We start from the raw sequence: 18,808 nt of genomic DNA on the forward strand, positions 1-18,808 counted from the left end.
TAAAATTGTAGTATTTTATTGTCACTATAATGCTTGATTTATACATGTGTTCCATCAGATTGTTTATGTTTGAATTGAATTGCATAATTTGAATTTACCGCTAGGTTACTGCCTGACGTGTATAGGTGGCGTTTAAACTCTAACCCAATCTAACAAACTTAACGTCTGTCGTGTATCTTTATACGTTCAATGTTATTTATAAAATATATGAACAATTGAGTAGGTAGTAGGATCCAAGCAACGGTTTGGTATTACCAAGTTTGTCGTATATATTCCGGTTACCGTTCTTGTAACTAATATTGTATTATATTCAACAAAAAAAAAATTATTAACATAATTTCGAAAATGGTAAATTTGCAATGAATTATACATTTCTTTCACAAATCATTTTGGGTTAAGATAATACTTATTTTAGGCACAAGAAGTGGAAGAAACTATGAAACGTATTCAATCTCATAAAGGAGTAGTTGGAACAATTGTTGTCAATGCAGAAGGTGTGTTGTATTCATATAGAGACTGATTATTAACATAACTATTACAAAAAATGTAATAAAATTCTGGTACTCAGGTATTCCAATCAAATCTACATTGGATAACACTACAACTGTTCAGTATGCAGGTTTGATTAGTCAACTGTCTGATAAAGCACGATCTGTTGTTCGAGATCTGGATCCAACAAATGATCTTACTTTCTTACGTATTCGTAGTAAGAAACATGAAATAATGGTTGCACCAGATAAAGAATTCATACTTATAGTAATACAGAATCCAGTTGATTGATATCCAAACAAAAAGATAACATATATAAAAATATATGCTTTATTATTTGTTGATAAATTATTTTATGTAGCACATTCCATTTTAACTTTTAAGTATTCAATATTACCATTATAGAAAAAGTAATGTTTGATTTTTATTTCTCAGATAGCTTTTGAGAATGTGCTTTATAATTGCTTCCAAATTGCTATGTTGGAAAATAACTAAAAGGAAATATTAATTATTAATTGAGAATTTTAATTGCTACAGTTTTCTAAATTAAAAATTTGTCATTTAGTATAAACAGTACCATTAAAAAATTCATGTGTTATATTATTCATATTGTTGTTTTTAAATAAATTTTGATTACAAGGGAGTTTCAAATCAAAGTTTTATTTACAACAAAATCACATATAAATCTAAAGAAAATAATTTTTTTATTACAAAAGTATATAAAGTACATCAAATTTATAAATGGTAAAGTTTACAAAATTTATAATACATAACTAAAATTATTGTAAATTTTGTTTCATGAATTAATTTTTACATACAGTAGTGCCTACCAGTTTTTGGAAAGCAAGCTTATAATTTCTAAGTACTTACATTAAAAATATAATAATTCTCTAATACACGCGTATAATTACACGAAGAGCACAATAAAAATTGTATAAACTATGTAGTATACATAGTATTTTCTAGTCACATCATTACTTGGCAGTATATATTGCATAAAAAGTATTTACAGTTAATTTTGTGTATAAAATTTATGCTAGAATTCATTCTTTTATTAAACTATAAACATTTATAACTATATGTATAAATATATATATCATTTATACTATGTGTATAAATATTTATGGATTAACATTTTGATTAAGTATTTAAAAAAAGATATTCATTTAATTGAATCACATTATTAAAAGATAATATTTGATATCTCAACAGTCAAATGTGAAATTCAATGTACAAATGCTGTTTTAGATTAAATATTTGTACGATTTATAGGCAATAAATAAATTAGCTCAATTTCATTTAAATATTTCTGAATGAGAGTGAAATATTTTACTATGGATTTCGTCAAAATTATGTATTTTCAGAATTTTTATGTTTTAAGGAAGGATGAAAAACGCTATAATAAACAATCATAGCTGTTACACCTAATAAAAATGGTATAATACAAAGAATAATAAGTACATTGAAGTACCAAGCATTTTTAACTTCACTTGATGAAGTGTATATCCAAAATACACTTGCTATTATATTTTCAATAAAACAGATTATATAAAAAGTCACATGTTTAAGGAACGTGCTACCATCTACTGCATTCAAATATATAAACACATGAACTACGCCAATTACTAGGGAAAATAATATGGAATAAACGCGTTCTTTAACTTTCGGAGGACAATGTGGAGCATGATTATAATCCTTACAAAATTCTAGTATTCCATGAGAATCTATAATAATCCAAGTAGTCATACTGATCCAATGACAAAAACAACCAATTGCTGTATATATTGGCCATACACTTGCAATAACACTTAAAGACAATATTCTTGAGACTGAAAAATTTCGATATATATATAAATGTAGATTTTTAGTTTTCTCACATGATAATAATAATTTATTTACCTGTTGTACAGAAGTGCCACAAAAATTGAAGAATTGTTCCTGTAATTCCAATATTTAGCTTATCTTGTTGAGCTAATCTAATACTACGGTGGTAACTAGCCATAACCCACCCCATACTTCCAAGTGAGCTAAGGATACTAGCTACTTGATGAATAACTACAATAAATACAAATATAATGTTTACTTTGCAGTTGATATTATAACAATTAATAGATGTACAAAAATATAGATACATTCGAAATTAAGATTGTTATGATAGTTTTTCAGTAATATAGTTAATTGCAAAATTTGTTGAGGAGCTGCTTCAAGAAAGCATTCAAATACTCTTAATAGAGCAACATCTTGATCTTCTTTACACATCTTGAGATAATATCGCCTCTGAGCATTACGATCATCCAGTTTTTGAAATTTATATGCTTTTAAAGCATACTTCAAAGTTTGATAATAACGAAGTACTGGAGTTAATTGAAATGCAACAACTACAATACAGAATAGCTTCTTTGTTAACATTACATGTATACATTTGTATTGAGATCGATTTGATGTTGTACTTGCCTATGAAAAAAAAAATTATTATCTTAACACAACTGAAACAAAAGTGCAAGGAAATATCGAGACTTGTTCCCCTTCCTTTCTTAAAATTGCATCATACTTTGTATAAAAGAAGACAAAAAATTGTGAAAAATGACATCAAACAAATTTAAAACAAGATCTGAAACACAAGTAATACAAAAATATTACATTACAACCACTTTATATGGAGGAAGTAATGTAAAAAAATAAAATTGACCTTACTGAAGTTCTATTGAGCATTATGCATAAAATAGAGAAATAATACTGCCGTAATTGGTATATTTAAATATAGTTTTAAGGAAGATAAATCTTGGTGTATCTTTGTTAATAAATGTTATATTTAATTATACCAATTTCTTTTATCCCATGTAATATTTTACCTCCTCGTCTTGGAGTATCATTTTTCTACTAATTATGACATTTATAAGTGAAGGTAGAAAAATGAAAGTAATTGTCCATGCAAAATATGTTGTTTTTCCAGCTAATAAATATCTTATGGCAAGGTTCATATCAATTGCCATATCTATGACATGCATAAGGATCGAGGATCCGAGAAAAAAAATATCCAAGTAAGATATACTTGGATTTTTCAAAGGAGCATCTACATCGTTATCATCAAATTCCAATACAGGAAAAATACCAATTATTTGTCGTGTATGCAGATGCTTATTATTTCGAATTTCCATTCTCGTTTCTTGTCAAATAATTTCAAGTATCATAATTTACATTTAAGTGTGCAAAGAAGTATCAATTGTACAGTTTAAATTCATCGTTTGTTTATTTGATGTATACTCATAACCTCAATACGAGTATATGTCATTTTATTTTATTATCTGGCTTGAAACTTCCATTATTTTAAATATTATTTTTACATTTCAATACTTTTCAACGATTTAAAAAATACACGAATCTATTTAAATTACTATGGGAAGACAGTTCAGTACACTTATTGAAGAACTTAAATAGTGCGTAACTTATGTATTGATTCACACGTCAGTCATTCAAACGTATCGTAGTAACTTGAAAATTTGAATCAATATATATATAAGAATGTACAAAAGATACTGACGTCGTCTGATTTGCTTTGTGATACAGAGTTTATTTATATTCTACTATTATTATACTATTGTTATAATATCATTATATTAATATTTTCATTATTCAAATAATTATAAGTGTAAAGAAGTTAATTTAAGCGATTCAGCTGTTTTTTCAATGATTTTTATACCAGAAAGATGAGTAGTTTCGTCAAATTATTATTACTCGCGTATATGTAATCATAATTTTTCAAATTATTATTACGATTTTGTTATATTGAACTGTAGATAATGTATTTCTAAATAAAACCGTTTCAGAAAGTTCTTTGCTGTTACATTATTTCATTCATCCTTATCGTATTTTTGACTGAGCCGACTGAGTAAATAATTTTGTGACTCGCTGTACATTTGCGTTACCATAGTAATCTTTAGAATACATATAACAATACAGTAATAACACTACGGCATTCTGTATCTATCAGAAGATTCTTTTTTTTGAGATAAATGAACACATTAAATACAAAGAAATATTTAGTTACTATAATTGTGCAATACTTGATATTACTTTTCGACGTTTTCGTAAATTCGTTTGCTGGTTTTTCTCGACAGAATCCAATTAATTTATTGATTGTCTATGTGTATGTAAATGCTTTTACTTGAAATTATTAAATTCTATTTATGTTTAAACATTGTTTTAATTATTGTTTTTAAGGATTCAAGACTTGTGTATTGTTATGACTCTTACTGTTCTTCTAGTTAATTTTTTTTCCACCTACATCTTCCAGGTAACTGTTTAAAAAATAATAATAAAAATCTGACATTTAATTTTCACGTAATGTACATTGCAAAATGTAGTTGTTTATCAAACATTATATATTAATTATATACAATATTTTATGCAGGTTGGACTGATACAATTATTATATACAAAATTTCGTATAACATTAATATTGTGTATTGTATATATAATACTAAGTATTAGTCTTCACACTTGGGACATTAAGATGAATTGGTCATCATCCTTCAAATATCACTGGACTAAAGATTTTCATGTTCTTTATTCATTGCACAGAGGAGGTAATAAACTAAGTAAATAAATGATATGTATTTCATATTTTTAAGCTTTCCTCATATTTAATTATATTATAGTTGCAGTTTTATATTACTATTTCTATAAGAGAGCATCTCTCAGAATTGCAGATCCAAGATTTTATGAAAATTCTATGTGGATGCAAAATCAGTTCAGTCTTCCATAATTAAATTTTATGATTAGAATTTTTGTAATATCCAAAGCAATGTAAGAATATAAAATTAAAGTATGATAAACAATAGAAATAATAAAATAATTCAACTTTTTTTTTAATGTCTCTGTATAAATCAATTTTGTTTACTTTATGGCAATTATACAATTGTATTTAATATAGAAAACTTAAGTGAAGTTAATATCTATAATTAAATACTAAAGAAACAATTATTACAGTCTAATCTAATTTTTTTAAAAATAGTTATGTTCAAATAAATACAGTATACAATAACACTTAACATCTTAATGTGTATGAGAATAATTCACATTTATGTACAGTATAAAAATTATTATTTTAAAGTATTTTTTACAACTGTGTCGACATCTTACAAAAATAAAGTGTAAAACTTTGTACAATTTTTATAAATATGGGTATCATATTTAAATTCATATGAAACATACATAAATCATATTATGTACATTACATTACATTTAAGCATTTAATTATAAGTCACAAGACAAATAAATTGGGAGAAATATATCCATTGTAATACAGCCATTATTTATGATACAAAATGCTGAGTTTGTACTACTTAGTATTTAAAAATATAAGTTAATATCACAAGAATACACTTCTTTAAAGTGCATTAATGCAAAAATAGAAGTCAGAAATAATTTAATAATTTTATACATTAATTTCTTGACTATACTTATTCCCGTAATTACCGTCTTATACTTATGATGTTCGAAGTGTCATTAATTTAATAGTTTTTTGAAGTACACAGACGAGTTTAGCATTTCATTACGTTAAACAATCTATCATAAATTATGCATTGAATTATGTTTGTAATTTATGTTAATTATCACCAATAAGAATTATTTGAAAATAATAGAAACAATAAATAAAAAATCGGGATTTACATTATTTGAACAGAATACTCATTGAATTAAAACGTTACTTTCGATGCTTCATAATGATATATAACATTTTAAAGTTTTCATATCTTTAAGTATTTTATACGTTTTAAAAATGGAAAACTATTATTTCTTTTATTACTTTTTATAAAGAGTATCTTTTTATTTCCTTAACTATCATTATATCTTCTGGTTTTTTTAAAAATCTCTATACAAGATTGATATCCAAAATTCTTCGTGAAACAGTAAAGTTCATAAGATTGTATAGTTCTTTGGATACTTTTAAACCTTCATATACTCTCTTCTTATAGTTTTAAAGTACGAAATTTATGTTAAAGTTTGATGAAAATAAACTTATATTTTTGCAGTACCTGCATTCCCGTTAAATTCATGTCGGCATCCACTGTTTCAAAACGTTTAGAAAATGTACTTAAACATTTTTTAAATTCTATTATTAGATAATTCTTATGAAAAGTGCATTATATAATGTAAATCATATAAAAACTATTAACATTTTTAAGATTGTTTCGCGTGGTAGAAAGTAGTACCTTCAAAAAACTTCAGCATAATTTAATTTTCTTCTCAAACAGTATGATTACCATGAAGAAACAGTAATTTGTCTATCAAATGAGGAGGTAACGCAGCTCGCCTCGTATCGTATAAAACTTGCACTTCTGCCGGGATTCTAGCAGGTGGTGCACAACATGCAGGTACACAATTATATCTACAAGCCAGTTTTCCTAAATTTGGACACTTTGCAGAAATTTTAGCCCACCACTGAAGAGGACAGTAATCAAGAGGCGCGGTCGATTCTGAATGATACTGTACAAGTTCAAGATCGGCCTTCTCTTCTGCAGGCATTCTATTTTTTGTTGAACATAACCCTCCAAGTAAAAGTTCCATGCCTATATGTAATTACATATAAGATAGAATAATCGTGTTTTAAAGATCATGAACATCAAAATCTGTACATTTACATATTTATAATATTTGTACATACCTGATAAACGGACTTTTTTATTTGGAGGATCTTCTTCAACTTTAATAGTCATATTATCTCCAGATTCTTCTTGTATTAGTTTTGTCAACATTTCTTTTATTGGAGTTGCAACTATGTTCTTATCTTCTTCTGTAGCATATGGTAGCTGTTTAAATCTAATGCAAAACGTGCAGCTTCAGTTGTATTTGCATTCATAAATACATTTATGACACAAATCATTTGAAATATACATTTTATAATCTGTAATTACCTTGGGTCTAGAGTAGTTGCAATTTGAAGTAAAAGAGTAACATTGTAATCTGCATATCTATCACAAAGCATATCAGACAAAGATTCTTTAAAAGATCTTGCCGTATCACTATCAGACTCTTTTATTTTAAGATGAGAAGATACAAGTTGCCATAGTAACGGTTTTAATAAGGATATTAAAGGCATTTTTTCTTCGCTAAGCGTCATAATAGTAACTTTAAACGGTTCAAGGACATTTACAAGATCTTCTACAACTTTCCACTGGTCATTTGTTAGATCAACTACTTCTTGATTAACACCTTCCATGCTCTCTAAAATTGATGTTACTATATTCCTACGTAGGACCATTTGTTCAAGCATGTTGTATGTCGATGTCCATACAGGAGGATAGTCCATCAGCATAGTGTTTTCCTCTAGCTATAATTATAGTAAATGTATTTTAAAATGATATAATGAATTACAGTTATTTAATCCCTGGATGGCAAATCTGGGTCACTTTTGACTCAGAACTTAAAACTGTTTTGTTGCAAGCATTGAATATTAGAATAGGTTAGAAACAAACCAGATCTGCCATCTGAGGGTTAATGCCATGACATGCCATGAATGTCATTTCAGCTTATGGAGTTAACAATGAGAAGTTTTTAGTTTTACCTCTAATAATTGTTCTTGCATAGCTAAAGCTGCAAATGCGGCTGGGTGACTTATAATAGCTCCAATAGCTGCTCTACATTTAGACAATATAGTGCTAACTTCTGGATTCTCGAAACAAGCTTGAGCACATACTTGCAATGTATAAAGTAAACAAGGAACCAATGTTAATCCTCGCTCTGTTAAAGCAGCAATTAATTCTGTTCTAGATGTGGCTATTACTACTGCAGTTATCCTTTCCATTTTCAAATCCCAATCAACTAACAAAGAATCTATTGTACTACCCCACTGAGATTCCTCCCAATCCAAGGGTGCATGAATTGTACTTAACACTTTACATTCTAAAACTGGTTCACCAGAATTTTGATAATACACTGAGATAGTAACAAAACGTTCGTCAGAATTTGATCTCCACTCTTCAATTGTCAAACCCACTTCACTAGTAATACAAGATAAACTTGTTGTCACTGATTCTCTAAATGTATCATAAATCTTTGGTATTATTTCTTCTTCTAATTTATTTTTACTAGGGATTTCACAAGGAGAACGTAAAGTTGCAACTAGCCTTTGAAAACCTCGACCTTCCACTACTTCTGGTAATTGTAAGTCCATTATGATGAATTCAGCTATAGCATCAGATACAGTTTTTCCATCAATACTCGATTGATTGATAGAATTATCTTCTGGCATTAAAAAGGCTACATTTTGACTATTGTTTCCAATATTAGAATTACTTTTGATCATAACTCTTAATGGTTGACCAATTGTAATATCATCCTCAATGTTGGATAAACTTATATTTGGGTCAGTCACAAACTGAATATCTCCATCTATTTGGACAGTACCATCTGCATTGGTAGTATAAATATGCTGTGCAGAGGTTAAACCTGCCTTTAGTAATCTCTTTTGTGCTCTACGCTCTTTTGTTTCCTGAGAAAGAACCTGTCTACGAGGAGGATTTGTAGCTTCTAATTCTAACAATTCTTGAGCATGTTTATTTTGCAAGTGCATGCGTAAATTACTAGTGTTACGATTATATGCAATTTGAGTTTTGCATAATATACAAATAATTTTTACTTTAGTGAGAATATCTCCATCATCCGTAGCTGGAAATCCAAAAAATTTCCAATAAATACTTCTCATTGACATAGGTACCACTAATTTCTTGTAAGTATAAGTGTGCTTTTCTTCCATCATTTTAGCAAGTACCATTTGCATCTCGCTTTTGGAGTCATCTGTTGTAGCAGATTTTCCGTTGTTAGGCAATGTTATTGATTTACTTTCCATGATAGTAAATCAAAATGCGTAAATGCGGCACTTATTATCTTTTAGGAATTAAATACACATATACAGTATTTCTCGTATTTCTACTAACTCATAGCGTTTGTTTCTCATCAAAATGGAGGATTTTTGTTGCATAATTTAAAATGAAATTGTTTAAAACGATGCATGCTTCGTTTTACAAATTCGTATCCAGCCCGTGCTTATAAAGGGATAACAAATTTACCGCGAAGAATCCGATATCTCAAACCAGCGTTTGACGAATTATTTTACAGATATCGAACTTCAATTTCTCGTTTCGAAAAGAACGATGCACTATCGGTTATCGACCACTACTCGTAACGATGCTATCGACTTTAGTTCTCTTGTTCAAAGAAATATCGCTACGTAGAGCTCTCAACTAATCGATCCCACAAAATGACGCATTTTAATATAGCTCCATCTGTATCGATTACTCGAAACTATTCTATATATTATTCTTCAAACCGAATGCACAGAACGATTTTATAATCTTATTTAAATGCAACGATAATTCAGTTCAATGTTAAACTGTTTACGTATATATGTACAGTACAAATAGTTCTTCGTACTTGATAACAAGAGAAAATGAATTCCCGTAATGGATTCTCTAAAATAATAAATGAATGTAGAGTAGTGATTTCTAGTGAAATAAAATGTTTCGAAAGGTTATCAGGCCTGAAATTTTGAGTGTTTGTATTTGCGTTGTGATCATTTTGTTTCATCTAAATGTTTGAAGGAATATATCCTCAATATCTTCAAAAAGTCTACTAATTTCTACTGTATTACTGAGAGATAAAAAAAATGCATTTATCTAAGAACAATAAGGTGTTATCTATCTTAATGGTATGGAGGTTAACTTCCGTATTTCTTGTACAAACTGCCCATGTTCCGGATGAGTATTGGCAATCGGTAGAAGTGGCTCATCGTTTAGCATTTGGATATGGATATCTTACCTGGGAATGGCATGCAAAAATTCGCAATTACATCTATCCATTCTTGATATCTATCATCTATCGAATCTTGGCATTGGTGTCTTTAGATCATGTAACAATCTTGACAATATTACCACGAATGCTTCAAGCAATTGTCTGTGCTTACGGAGAATACAGATTTTATCAGTGGACAAAAAACAAGTGGACATTATATAGTTTATGTTTAAATTGGTACTGGTATTATTGTGCTTCGCGTACATTAATAAATACTGTAGAAACAGCATGTACTATGATAGCTTTGTCAATATTTCCATGGCGTGATAGTAACATTAGAAACTTAAACTTCTTATGGATCGTGGGATTTCTATGTATGATAAGACCTACTGCTGCTGTTATATGGTTACCCTTATGCCTTTATCATTTATGTACAAGTTTGCAAGACAAATTAATGTTAATATGTCGATATAGCGTGGTATGCATAGTTTGTTGTTTAAGTTCAATATTATTGGATAGTTACTGTTATGGCACACTAGTCATTTCTCCTTGGGAATTTTTTGTCATAAATGTACTTCATAAGATTGGAAACATATATGGAACACAGCATTTGTTGTGGTATATTTTCTGTGGATTACCAGTACTTCTAGGAGTATATTACATTGTTTTTTTATTATGTATTTGGCAAGTAACTAAATACTATGCTTGTTTTCATCGTCAAGCAATCATGTTAATTGTCATTGGATGGACAATCTGCGTTTACTCATTATTGTCTCATAAGGAGTTTAGATTTTTATTACCTTTATTACCAATGTTAATATATATATGTACTTCTTGTACATTCCGTTTAAATGTAAAGTTTGCAAAAATAGGAAGAAAAATTTTTATAGCGTTGTTAATAATTAGTAATATTATTCCTGGTGTTTACTTTTGCGCGATACATCAACGTGGATCGTTGGATGCGATGGACGTTCTTCATAAAGAAATTGTTAACGCCGAAAATACAACTAACGTATTATTTCTCACACCTTGTCATGCAACACCTTTGTATAGTCATTTACATGTAAATGTATCTCTAAAAATATTGACTTGCGAACCTAATTTGAACAATATTACAAATTACGTGGACGAAGCGGACGCATTTTTCGCAGACCCGATGCACTGGCTTGATCATAATTACAACAGCAATGAAAATGCTACAATACCTAGTTATATAGTAACATTTGATAATATTTCATCCAAAATAGGACAATTTTTAGAACATTATCAGGTTATGTCTAAATTATTTTATACGCATTTTCCTCAATCAAATTATGGAAAATATATTCATATATATAAACGCAAATAAAAACGTGAAATTTTACTTTGTGGCAAATGAAAGTGAACAGACTACTTCTTATTTCCACGACTATTTTTATTCAGAATGAATAGATGTTTTAATTATCCACATTTTTCTGCATTCAAAATTCTTATTCGCGCCATATTTTAATTGTAAGGTGCCCCCTCTGGAGGTTGCGTCTCCTACTTTGGTAAATACAGTTCTAATAAATGCAACCTAATAGATAATGCAGATTTGATAAGATAATTCATAATTTAATTTCAGATAAACAAATTGATTTCTTATTCATTTCTTTAACGATATTATACAACAATCCTTCGGTTATCGAGCCAATTACAATTAATTTGACATTTCGGAAATTTCGGAAAAAAGAGAAAAATGATAAAAAAATTGAATATTTTTTTATCAAAGTGGTGGTGATTTTGATAAATTTTCGTATAAAATCTTTCTGATATGAAAATCACGTGATCTTCTCGTGTCTATTAGATAAATATCTGTGGATTCCGCGAACTTGTACATGGACATTTAAAATATTTATTTACGTTGCATATATATTGCGCTTAAAAAATCAATCTCATAATTGATGGACTTCATAATTAATTCCGTCGTAATTTTTTATTTATCTTAAACAAACTGATATTCCAAATATGCTGCGTTTACTCTATACCATAAGCAAACGATAAGCAAGGTTCGATTAACAATCGTTCATTTCAATAATTAGTTAATGGATAAGTAATGTGGTCGGTTCTTTAATGCACGTATATGGTAATATCTTGGAACAGAGCCCAAGAGGGCGGTCGTAATGATGGAAATAATTGAGTCACGCGGCGGGAGGAGCCGAGTTCCCGCCGGGTAGTTTGTGGAGTGGAGGGCTGGATCAGGAGGTGGTGACCAATGATTGTGGTGGCAGCGGAGGAGAAAAAATGCGTCAGGAGTGGGAACGAACCGTGCAAGTTTTCGCGAAGTCGTCGTCGTTAAGAAAAAACTTCGATAACGATGATTAGACGATCGTCATCCGGCTTTTAGAAGTCGAAAATTATACGACTGAAAAACGAACGCGTACCGTTAACCAACTGGGTCTCGTATCTCCGAAACGACGCGACTTAGAAACGATAGCGAATCCTAACGGTACTATCTCGACGTCGGTGTATCCGTATCTACTGAATCGTGATCGTTAATAACGTTACCCACATTGTTGCGTAGCCCGAACGCTCGATCGTTGTACATGACATATTTCCGCGGTTTATTTGGCCGCGAGTACTCCGCGATTGCAACGGGAACAAACAGAATCTAGGATCAAACGATACGACGACGAATCAAAAACTCTCGAACGAACGTTTGTAATTTTTCTTCGATCGAAAGTACAATTGTTTACCGTGATTCGACGTTAGACGTTGGACTATCGATAAAAAAAAAAAAGAATTTTGTTAAACCAGAAAGATCGCGTTTGTTTATTCGACGGAGCCCGGCAACAAAAACAAACGATGAGAATGCGGATAGAGAGGAACGAGAAAGCAACAGACGTCTTCGAGATGCTAAGTCTAGAGTATAATGGTCGCGGTCGCGGGTAAAGAAAGGCGGACGTGGTAAAGTAACGCAAGGTAAAGTAAGGTAAGGTAACCGGTGGCTGTAATCAAAGGTACGGTAAGATGGTGCAAGCGGGATGGAAGAAAATATAAAGAGGGGACTGACTACATGGAGTCAACGTTCCGAACGGGTCAGCGACCAGCCTGTCTTCTCTCTCGCCTTCCACTTCTCGTGACTCCTTCCTCTATCGCTGTGCTCTTCCTTCGCGGTTGTTTTTTTTCGTATTAGTGAAACTTCATTTCGCACCTGGCACGCCGGAAATGACCATCGGGGACACGCGTGCGATCCTATTCTCGGAGTGGTGTTTGACCCCGCCTCGGTTTTAATGTAATGGACACGGGCCCGCGGACGAATCGCTGTGATTTGCTACGGTTTGAAAGTTACGTACGGCTACGTGCACGAAAGGCACCGGTATAATCCTCGTTCGAGAGAAAGTTCTGCCGCAACGGTGAATCCGTTCCCCTTCCTTCTATCGTGAAAGAGCATCCGAAACGGATCGTTCATCGCGAAGTATGAACGGCATTACACCGAAACATTTTCAGACGATTCGAGACAAACGAACGTTCCGTGCTTAAAACGAGACACGAGTTTGTACTGTCCCATCTAGCGATGCAAACGCAAATACGGTGGACGAAATTTTGTATCCAGACATAGAATTAAAATTCGAATTATTACAACATCCACCGTATTCACCGAATTTGGCCCCCAATGACTTTCTTTTATTTCCAAACTTAAAAAAATGGCTCAGCGGACAACGGTTCATGTCGAACGAGGAGGTCACCGCCCAAACAGATGCCTATTTCGAGGACCTTCCGAAATCTTACTTTTTAGATGACTTAAAAAAGTCGGAGAAACGCTTGGAAAAGTGTATAGAGCTAGAAGGAGATTATGAGATTATGAGATTATTTTTCTATCTTTTTCTAAGGACTTATTGAACGATCCTCGTATTTTATTTCGCAACAATTTAAAGGAGAGAGCTCTCTTAGGTATACCTACTAACGCGAGTCGTGAAAGTCTCAAGGATCTTTACTAATTGTTTGTTGACTCTTCGAGAGTTAAGACGCTAGCGAAACTCCACGCAATATCGTTTCTTTCGATGTGTACAGTCGACCTTACATCGTCAGCTGAATTGGTTGTTTGGCAGATATGCTGAAACCGATTACGTACCATTGAGAGGCGAGATGTTGGCCCACTGCTCGCAAGCTAAACAAGCTTATTACACTTTGGAACTCTCGACGATTGACGTTTACCTATTTCTCCTGGAGGGGCTGAAATAAATTATTTCTTTTTTTAAAACAAGTAATACGACATAAAATTGTGTTTCCTTATAAGCATTTGCTTCAAGCTAAAACTACAAGATGTATCGAAAATGGATAGTCGTTACAATGAGTGACAGAACAAGTGATTTTGCCCACCTTGGTAGTTTCAATGTTAATGGCGTCTCGATTCTCAAATAAAATCTGCTCGATCGCGTTTAAATATTCATCGTCGATCATTTTTTGTTTTGCGGCAGGAAAGAGCGGTAAAAGACCACGATAAAACGCTGCCAATTATGCATGCACGCGGTACTTAGGACTCCGTGTCTATTTTATAGCAATGCTCGCTCGGACAGGATCAATATGCCACGGAAGGTTCAGAGTCCGATATCGTAAACCGGCTTTCCTTATATCGTCGTTGCAGACTTTGCTCTTCGGACCAAGACTTTGCTCTTGCGCGATCCTCGTTACTTTTGCCAGTTTCCATACACCTGTTCCAAAATCACGTTCTTAGCTACTTCGTTTTATGACACGTTATCGTTTGATTCGTGGTTCGTTCGGCGTTCGTAAGTAAATTAATCAGTGTACATTTTTATCTTTTATCTCGCGAGTACGTTCGTTCAACATAGTCGGACGCGCATATAATTCTAAGACAGAGGCGATAAATATGCATGTCGCGGCAAAAACGAATGCCAAGGATGACAGTCAAAAGGCAGTTAAAAGTATAAATCAAAACCTGTGGAAATAATCGGTATCCGTATAAATATGTTGTAATTTACAACGTGGATCGTCGAATACTATAAAAACGGTAAACATATATTTCGTAATCGCCGCGCGGCTTGACCCGATGACGAGGAAGGACAAATAATGTAGCATACATTCATTCACACGTACGTAAATACGTATGCACGTATATACAGAGTGTCCAAAAACGTGCACATACACACATGCGGTAGGTACATGAAATCGACATCCTTATAATGTCCATTCTCGATCTTGTTCCATCGTAGACCAGCGAGGATGCACTTGTCCTCGTCTGGCAATCGCTACGCGCCGTCGAGGCCAACCAATCGCGGTTGGCAGGCAACAGGTGACCGACCAATCAGGTCTGCCTGTCACGACACCGTCGGTTTACGTAGCGCCTAAGCATTTCGCTTCACGGATATTCCTACCAAATCCAACGACGATCGCTTTCCCACTTGGTTGCTCGTTTGCTGCCTCTCTGTCTATACATAGCTCTTCTCGTTCTCCAGTTTCCCCACCCAGGCGCACGATCGTGCCAACCTGTTGCTCGTCAGCTTTCCTTCGCTATCGTTCCAAAGTCGATTTAACGTAGACTATATAACGTGTATTATATACATATATACAGCGGATACGTATAGAATTTTCCTGTCCGGTTCTCGAAATGTTTTTCCAATACAGGAAGCCACGGCCAAGATAGAGAGCTCCGCGGCTTTCTTTCGATCGTTAAACCGCGTAACGATTCGAAAGGCGCAAAGGGCGTAGGAGAAATCTCTTTGTACGACGGTATTTTGATAAAAAGCGAAATAAATGGCGAACAACTGTCTGTTTTATGTTTCTGTTTACGAAAACTTGTTAGAAAACACATAACGCGTTCGCGTAATTGTAGATATATGCGTATGTTAATGTTTCGATGTTCAATAACAAATATACCGTAAATGTATTAGAAACATAATTTTATGTTGTTATGAAATGTTGCTTGTCGACGGTACGATTTTAAAAGCCTGACCAGTCGCGAAAAAAACGTTAACACTGGAATAAGACGTACTCGTGCACGCACGCTATCAAGGCCGTGATCATGTTATGGAGGGAGTACCGAAACGGGGGCACAGGCGACGGTACGTACCTGTGATCTCTTACATGTTGTTAGAGCCTCCTTATGCTCAGAGGAAGTGCAAGAGGTAGTCGCCATTTTCCTTTACTCCAATTGCAAATCTACCTTCTAACATCGATCACCTACACAAGGTGTCCTTGAAAGTTATGTACGAGCGGGCATTGAGTTATTCTTCATCAAAAATATGGAATAACTTTACCTTGTTCCGAGCTTAGTTTTCGAAAAAATTGAGTTTTAAGATTCCCCCGTGTGGGCATCGTCTTCACGAAACGGTCCAGGACTAACTCAAATAATTAATGGCACTGTGAACAATTTCGTCTTTCAATAGTACAATGGTGTGAAACAAAGAAACAATTAAAATTGTAGAACAATATTTCACGGAAGAAAATATTACTGTTTTTCCACTGATAAAGTGTAAGTGTATTTATAATGTAGTGCGATAATCTATCGGAAAGATAGTTCTCTTAAACTTTTTATCACTTGTGTATAAATAAAATCTCATGTAAAATGGATCTCATAAATAAAGTCTTAAGTACACTTGTATGTAACGACGTTTCATCAATCGTTAAACGCGGTTGAAGATTCGTGACGTACTGCGAATCGCGTGACGATCGTTAATATTAATATGATTATTCTTATCATTATTCCGTATCTAAAGATCATCGTTTATGCTCAGCTATCGTACGCAATCGACGTCAGATACTGTTTACATCTTTGACAGTTTACTTCAACATTGGAACTTTTCCGCTGGAGTGCAATAGTCGATGTTTGCAACTCGGAGTGAAGGTTTTTCGCAACGTTTTATCATCCGTACGATCAGTAGAATATCCTGGCAGAGTCAAACAGAATTTTTTACGAACACCCTGTAAATGTGACAAGAATTAATAGAATGCAATAGTTAGATATAAAGTACAGTAGGAATTATGATCAAAGAAAACATATATTAGATCGCCCAATCAGACCTGTAAAGAGTCGTAACACTAAATTTCAACTATCAATAATACAAAGTTACTAAAATAGCTTTTTGTTTTAAATTTTTAACAAAATTTCTGACGAAAAGGTTGAATTGAAAGTCTGAATAGCTAAAATTAAATTCTGGTTCGCAGTGCGACATCCGTGCGAGCGGAGTCGCGAGCAAAAACTAGTTTTCGAGTGAATCTAAAATATTTATTCGTTATTCGTAAATAAAATTCGACTAACTCTACTGTACGGTATCCCAGTCAAATCGCGGAAGGTACGCGCGTCCGTGTACCTCTTCGAAACTCATTCATACGGGGACTATCGTTTCACCCGTTCGATATATATCGAATGGTAGGGGTCCGCCATGAAGAGGTAAACGTGGCGCTCCAGGTGGAAAATAATCGGCGGTCGGGTGGCGGGGTAAGCGTACCGCAAGCGAGTGGAATGTCTGCGCACCTGGCTAGTGCGTCGCCGCTTCGACCTGCCTTTCCCTTCGACTCTTTAACTTGACTGCGTTGCGTTTTCGCCGAAAGCAACAACGAAAATGTGCGCGACGAACTTCAACCTCTATCGGCATTGAATTGCGCGGATCGAGCAAGAAATATCTCGAATTCAAACGTTCCCGTGCCGTTATCGTCGGGTTTCCGCGTTTTTTTCACCGTGACTCGTCGCGTCCTTGTCGTTCTCATTCCGCGCGCGTGTACATCATCTTCGTCGCACTAACGCACGCGCGAGTTCACCGTGCGGGAAGCGTACAAGGTACGAGAGTGAGAAAGAGGGTCCTCTCTACCAACGAGCGACCGGGTTCGATGCGCAGTCGCCAGGTGAGGCAACAACGACGTGTGCGCGCAACGGTCGGCCGGTTGTTGGCCAGTGTTGCACGAAACCTTGCCACTCGCGACGGCGGTCTCGTCGATAGACAGAGTCGCGGAGAAACGATTTACTCGCGGGTGCTGGCCGTTCGCGGAGTTATCGTACGATACCTGCGCAAACGTGGCGCACGGATACGTACGTGTGCATCAATCAACACGCGATCTGGATCCAACGGTCGTCGATCGATCCATAACCTCAAACCATCGCGGTAAATAGGCGATATGTCGCGCCAGGATACCGAAAGTCTGTGAAGTTAGCGTAGTGCGACCGGTTCAGGTGAGGTCGTAGGTAGAGGCCGAACCTCTTGGCGTACCAGGACACGGTAACGTGCTTCTGTTCGTTCGTGTCCACCGTGAAGTGTGAACCTCCGTCGACAGGTTCAGGTGTACGTTGCTCCAGCAGTGCCCCGAACGGAACGGGTGGAACGAGAAAGGTAACCCTGGTAAAGATGCAGACCACGGGCGCGAGGGGACCGTCTCACCTGGTTGCCCTTTACGTGGCGACTGCTGGTCTTCAGGGTAATGCTCTTGGCTCCGACGAAGAGGAGATCACGCTGCTGGTTTACGTGCTCGTCGACGTGCTACAAAACAAGGTAATTTACGCAAGCATTGTGAAAACGTAGAAACGCGGAATCGCGCGAAACGATTCGCGGATTCG

At 34.0% G+C, this 18,808-nt stretch overlaps 7 protein-coding genes and 1 long non-coding RNA gene across 12 annotated transcripts in view; 4 read left to right on the plus strand and 4 right to left on the minus strand.

Moving 5' to 3' along the window:
* Positions 1–18,808, minus strand: part of Ssb-c31a (single stranded-binding protein c31A) — a 51,980-nt gene that overhangs the window by 17,990 nt on the left and 15,182 nt on the right. The window lies entirely within an intron of this gene.
* On the plus strand, positions 108–1,132 carry Robl (dynein light chain roadblock). The gene is made up of 3 exons (XM_076772341.1): positions 108–348; positions 416–494; positions 569–1,132. The coding sequence occupies exons 1-3, from the start codon at positions 346–348 to the stop codon at positions 778–780; spliced, it is 294 nt and encodes a 97-aa protein (XP_076628456.1). The 5' UTR covers positions 108–345; the 3' UTR covers positions 781–1,132.
* Positions 1,179–3,948, minus strand: LOC143345326 (XK-related protein 6). The gene is made up of 4 exons (XM_076772336.1): positions 3,342–3,948; positions 2,622–2,943; positions 2,389–2,544; positions 1,179–2,318 (listed from the first exon to the last, which is right to left on the minus strand). The coding sequence occupies exons 1-4, from the start codon at positions 3,645–3,647 to the stop codon at positions 1,840–1,842; spliced, it is 1,263 nt and encodes a 420-aa protein (XP_076628451.1). The 5' UTR covers positions 3,648–3,948; the 3' UTR covers positions 1,179–1,839.
* LOC143345329 (transmembrane protein 138) lies at positions 4,214–5,270 on the plus strand. The gene is made up of 4 exons (XM_076772340.1): positions 4,214–4,636; positions 4,711–4,783; positions 4,901–5,075; positions 5,148–5,270. Exons 1-4 carry the CDS (start codon positions 4,503–4,505, stop codon positions 5,252–5,254), a joined length of 489 nt encoding a protein of 162 aa, XP_076628455.1. The 5' UTR covers positions 4,214–4,502; the 3' UTR covers positions 5,255–5,270.
* Positions 5,555–9,738, minus strand: LOC143345306 (E3 SUMO-protein ligase ZBED1). The gene is made up of 4 exons (XM_076772293.1): positions 8,057–9,738; positions 7,407–7,822; positions 7,157–7,311; positions 5,555–7,061 (listed from the first exon to the last, which is right to left on the minus strand). Exons 1-4 carry the CDS (start codon positions 9,338–9,340, stop codon positions 6,739–6,741), a joined length of 2,178 nt encoding a protein of 725 aa, XP_076628408.1. The 5' UTR covers positions 9,341–9,738; the 3' UTR covers positions 5,555–6,738.
* Pig-b (phosphatidylinositol glycan anchor biosynthesis class B) lies at positions 9,829–11,753 on the plus strand. Its single transcript, XM_076772297.1, has one exon. It carries the CDS (start codon positions 10,157–10,159, stop codon positions 11,627–11,629), a length of 1,473 nt encoding a protein of 490 aa, XP_076628412.1. The 5' UTR covers positions 9,829–10,156; the 3' UTR covers positions 11,630–11,753.
* LOC143345316 (uncharacterized) lies at positions 11,721–17,023 on the minus strand. Of its 3 annotated transcripts, XR_013080260.1 has the most exons (4): positions 16,518–17,023; positions 16,331–16,440; positions 14,623–15,771; positions 11,805–14,475 (listed from the first exon to the last, which is right to left on the minus strand). It is a non-coding gene; the product is annotated as an uncharacterized LOC143345316 (long non-coding RNA). The 3 variants fall into 3 exon arrangements; XR_013080259.1 differs by having other exon boundaries at positions 11,721–14,475; positions 16,331–17,023; XR_013080261.1 differs by having other exon boundaries at positions 14,623–15,800; positions 16,331–17,023.
* The window catches only part of LOC143345305 (RNA-binding protein fusilli-like), a 31,144-nt gene continuing 30,044 nt past the window's right edge, over positions 17,709–18,808 (plus strand). The window contains exon 1 of one of the 3 annotated variants that reach the window (XM_076772288.1): positions 17,709–18,743. In XM_076772288.1, coding sequence (XP_076628403.1) covers positions 18,600–18,743 — 144 coding nt within the window. In that variant the 5' untranslated portion in view covers positions 17,709–18,599. The remainder of the gene's footprint in view (positions 18,744–18,808) is intronic. The other 2 variants (XM_076772292.1, XM_076772289.1) reach the window with 2 other exon arrangements.

Source organism: Colletes latitarsis, chromosome 9 (genome assembly GCF_051014445.1).
Source record: "Colletes latitarsis isolate SP2378_abdomen chromosome 9, iyColLati1, whole genome shotgun sequence".
In the NCBI taxonomy this organism is placed as follows: Eukaryota; Metazoa; Arthropoda; class Insecta; order Hymenoptera; family Colletidae; genus Colletes; species Colletes latitarsis.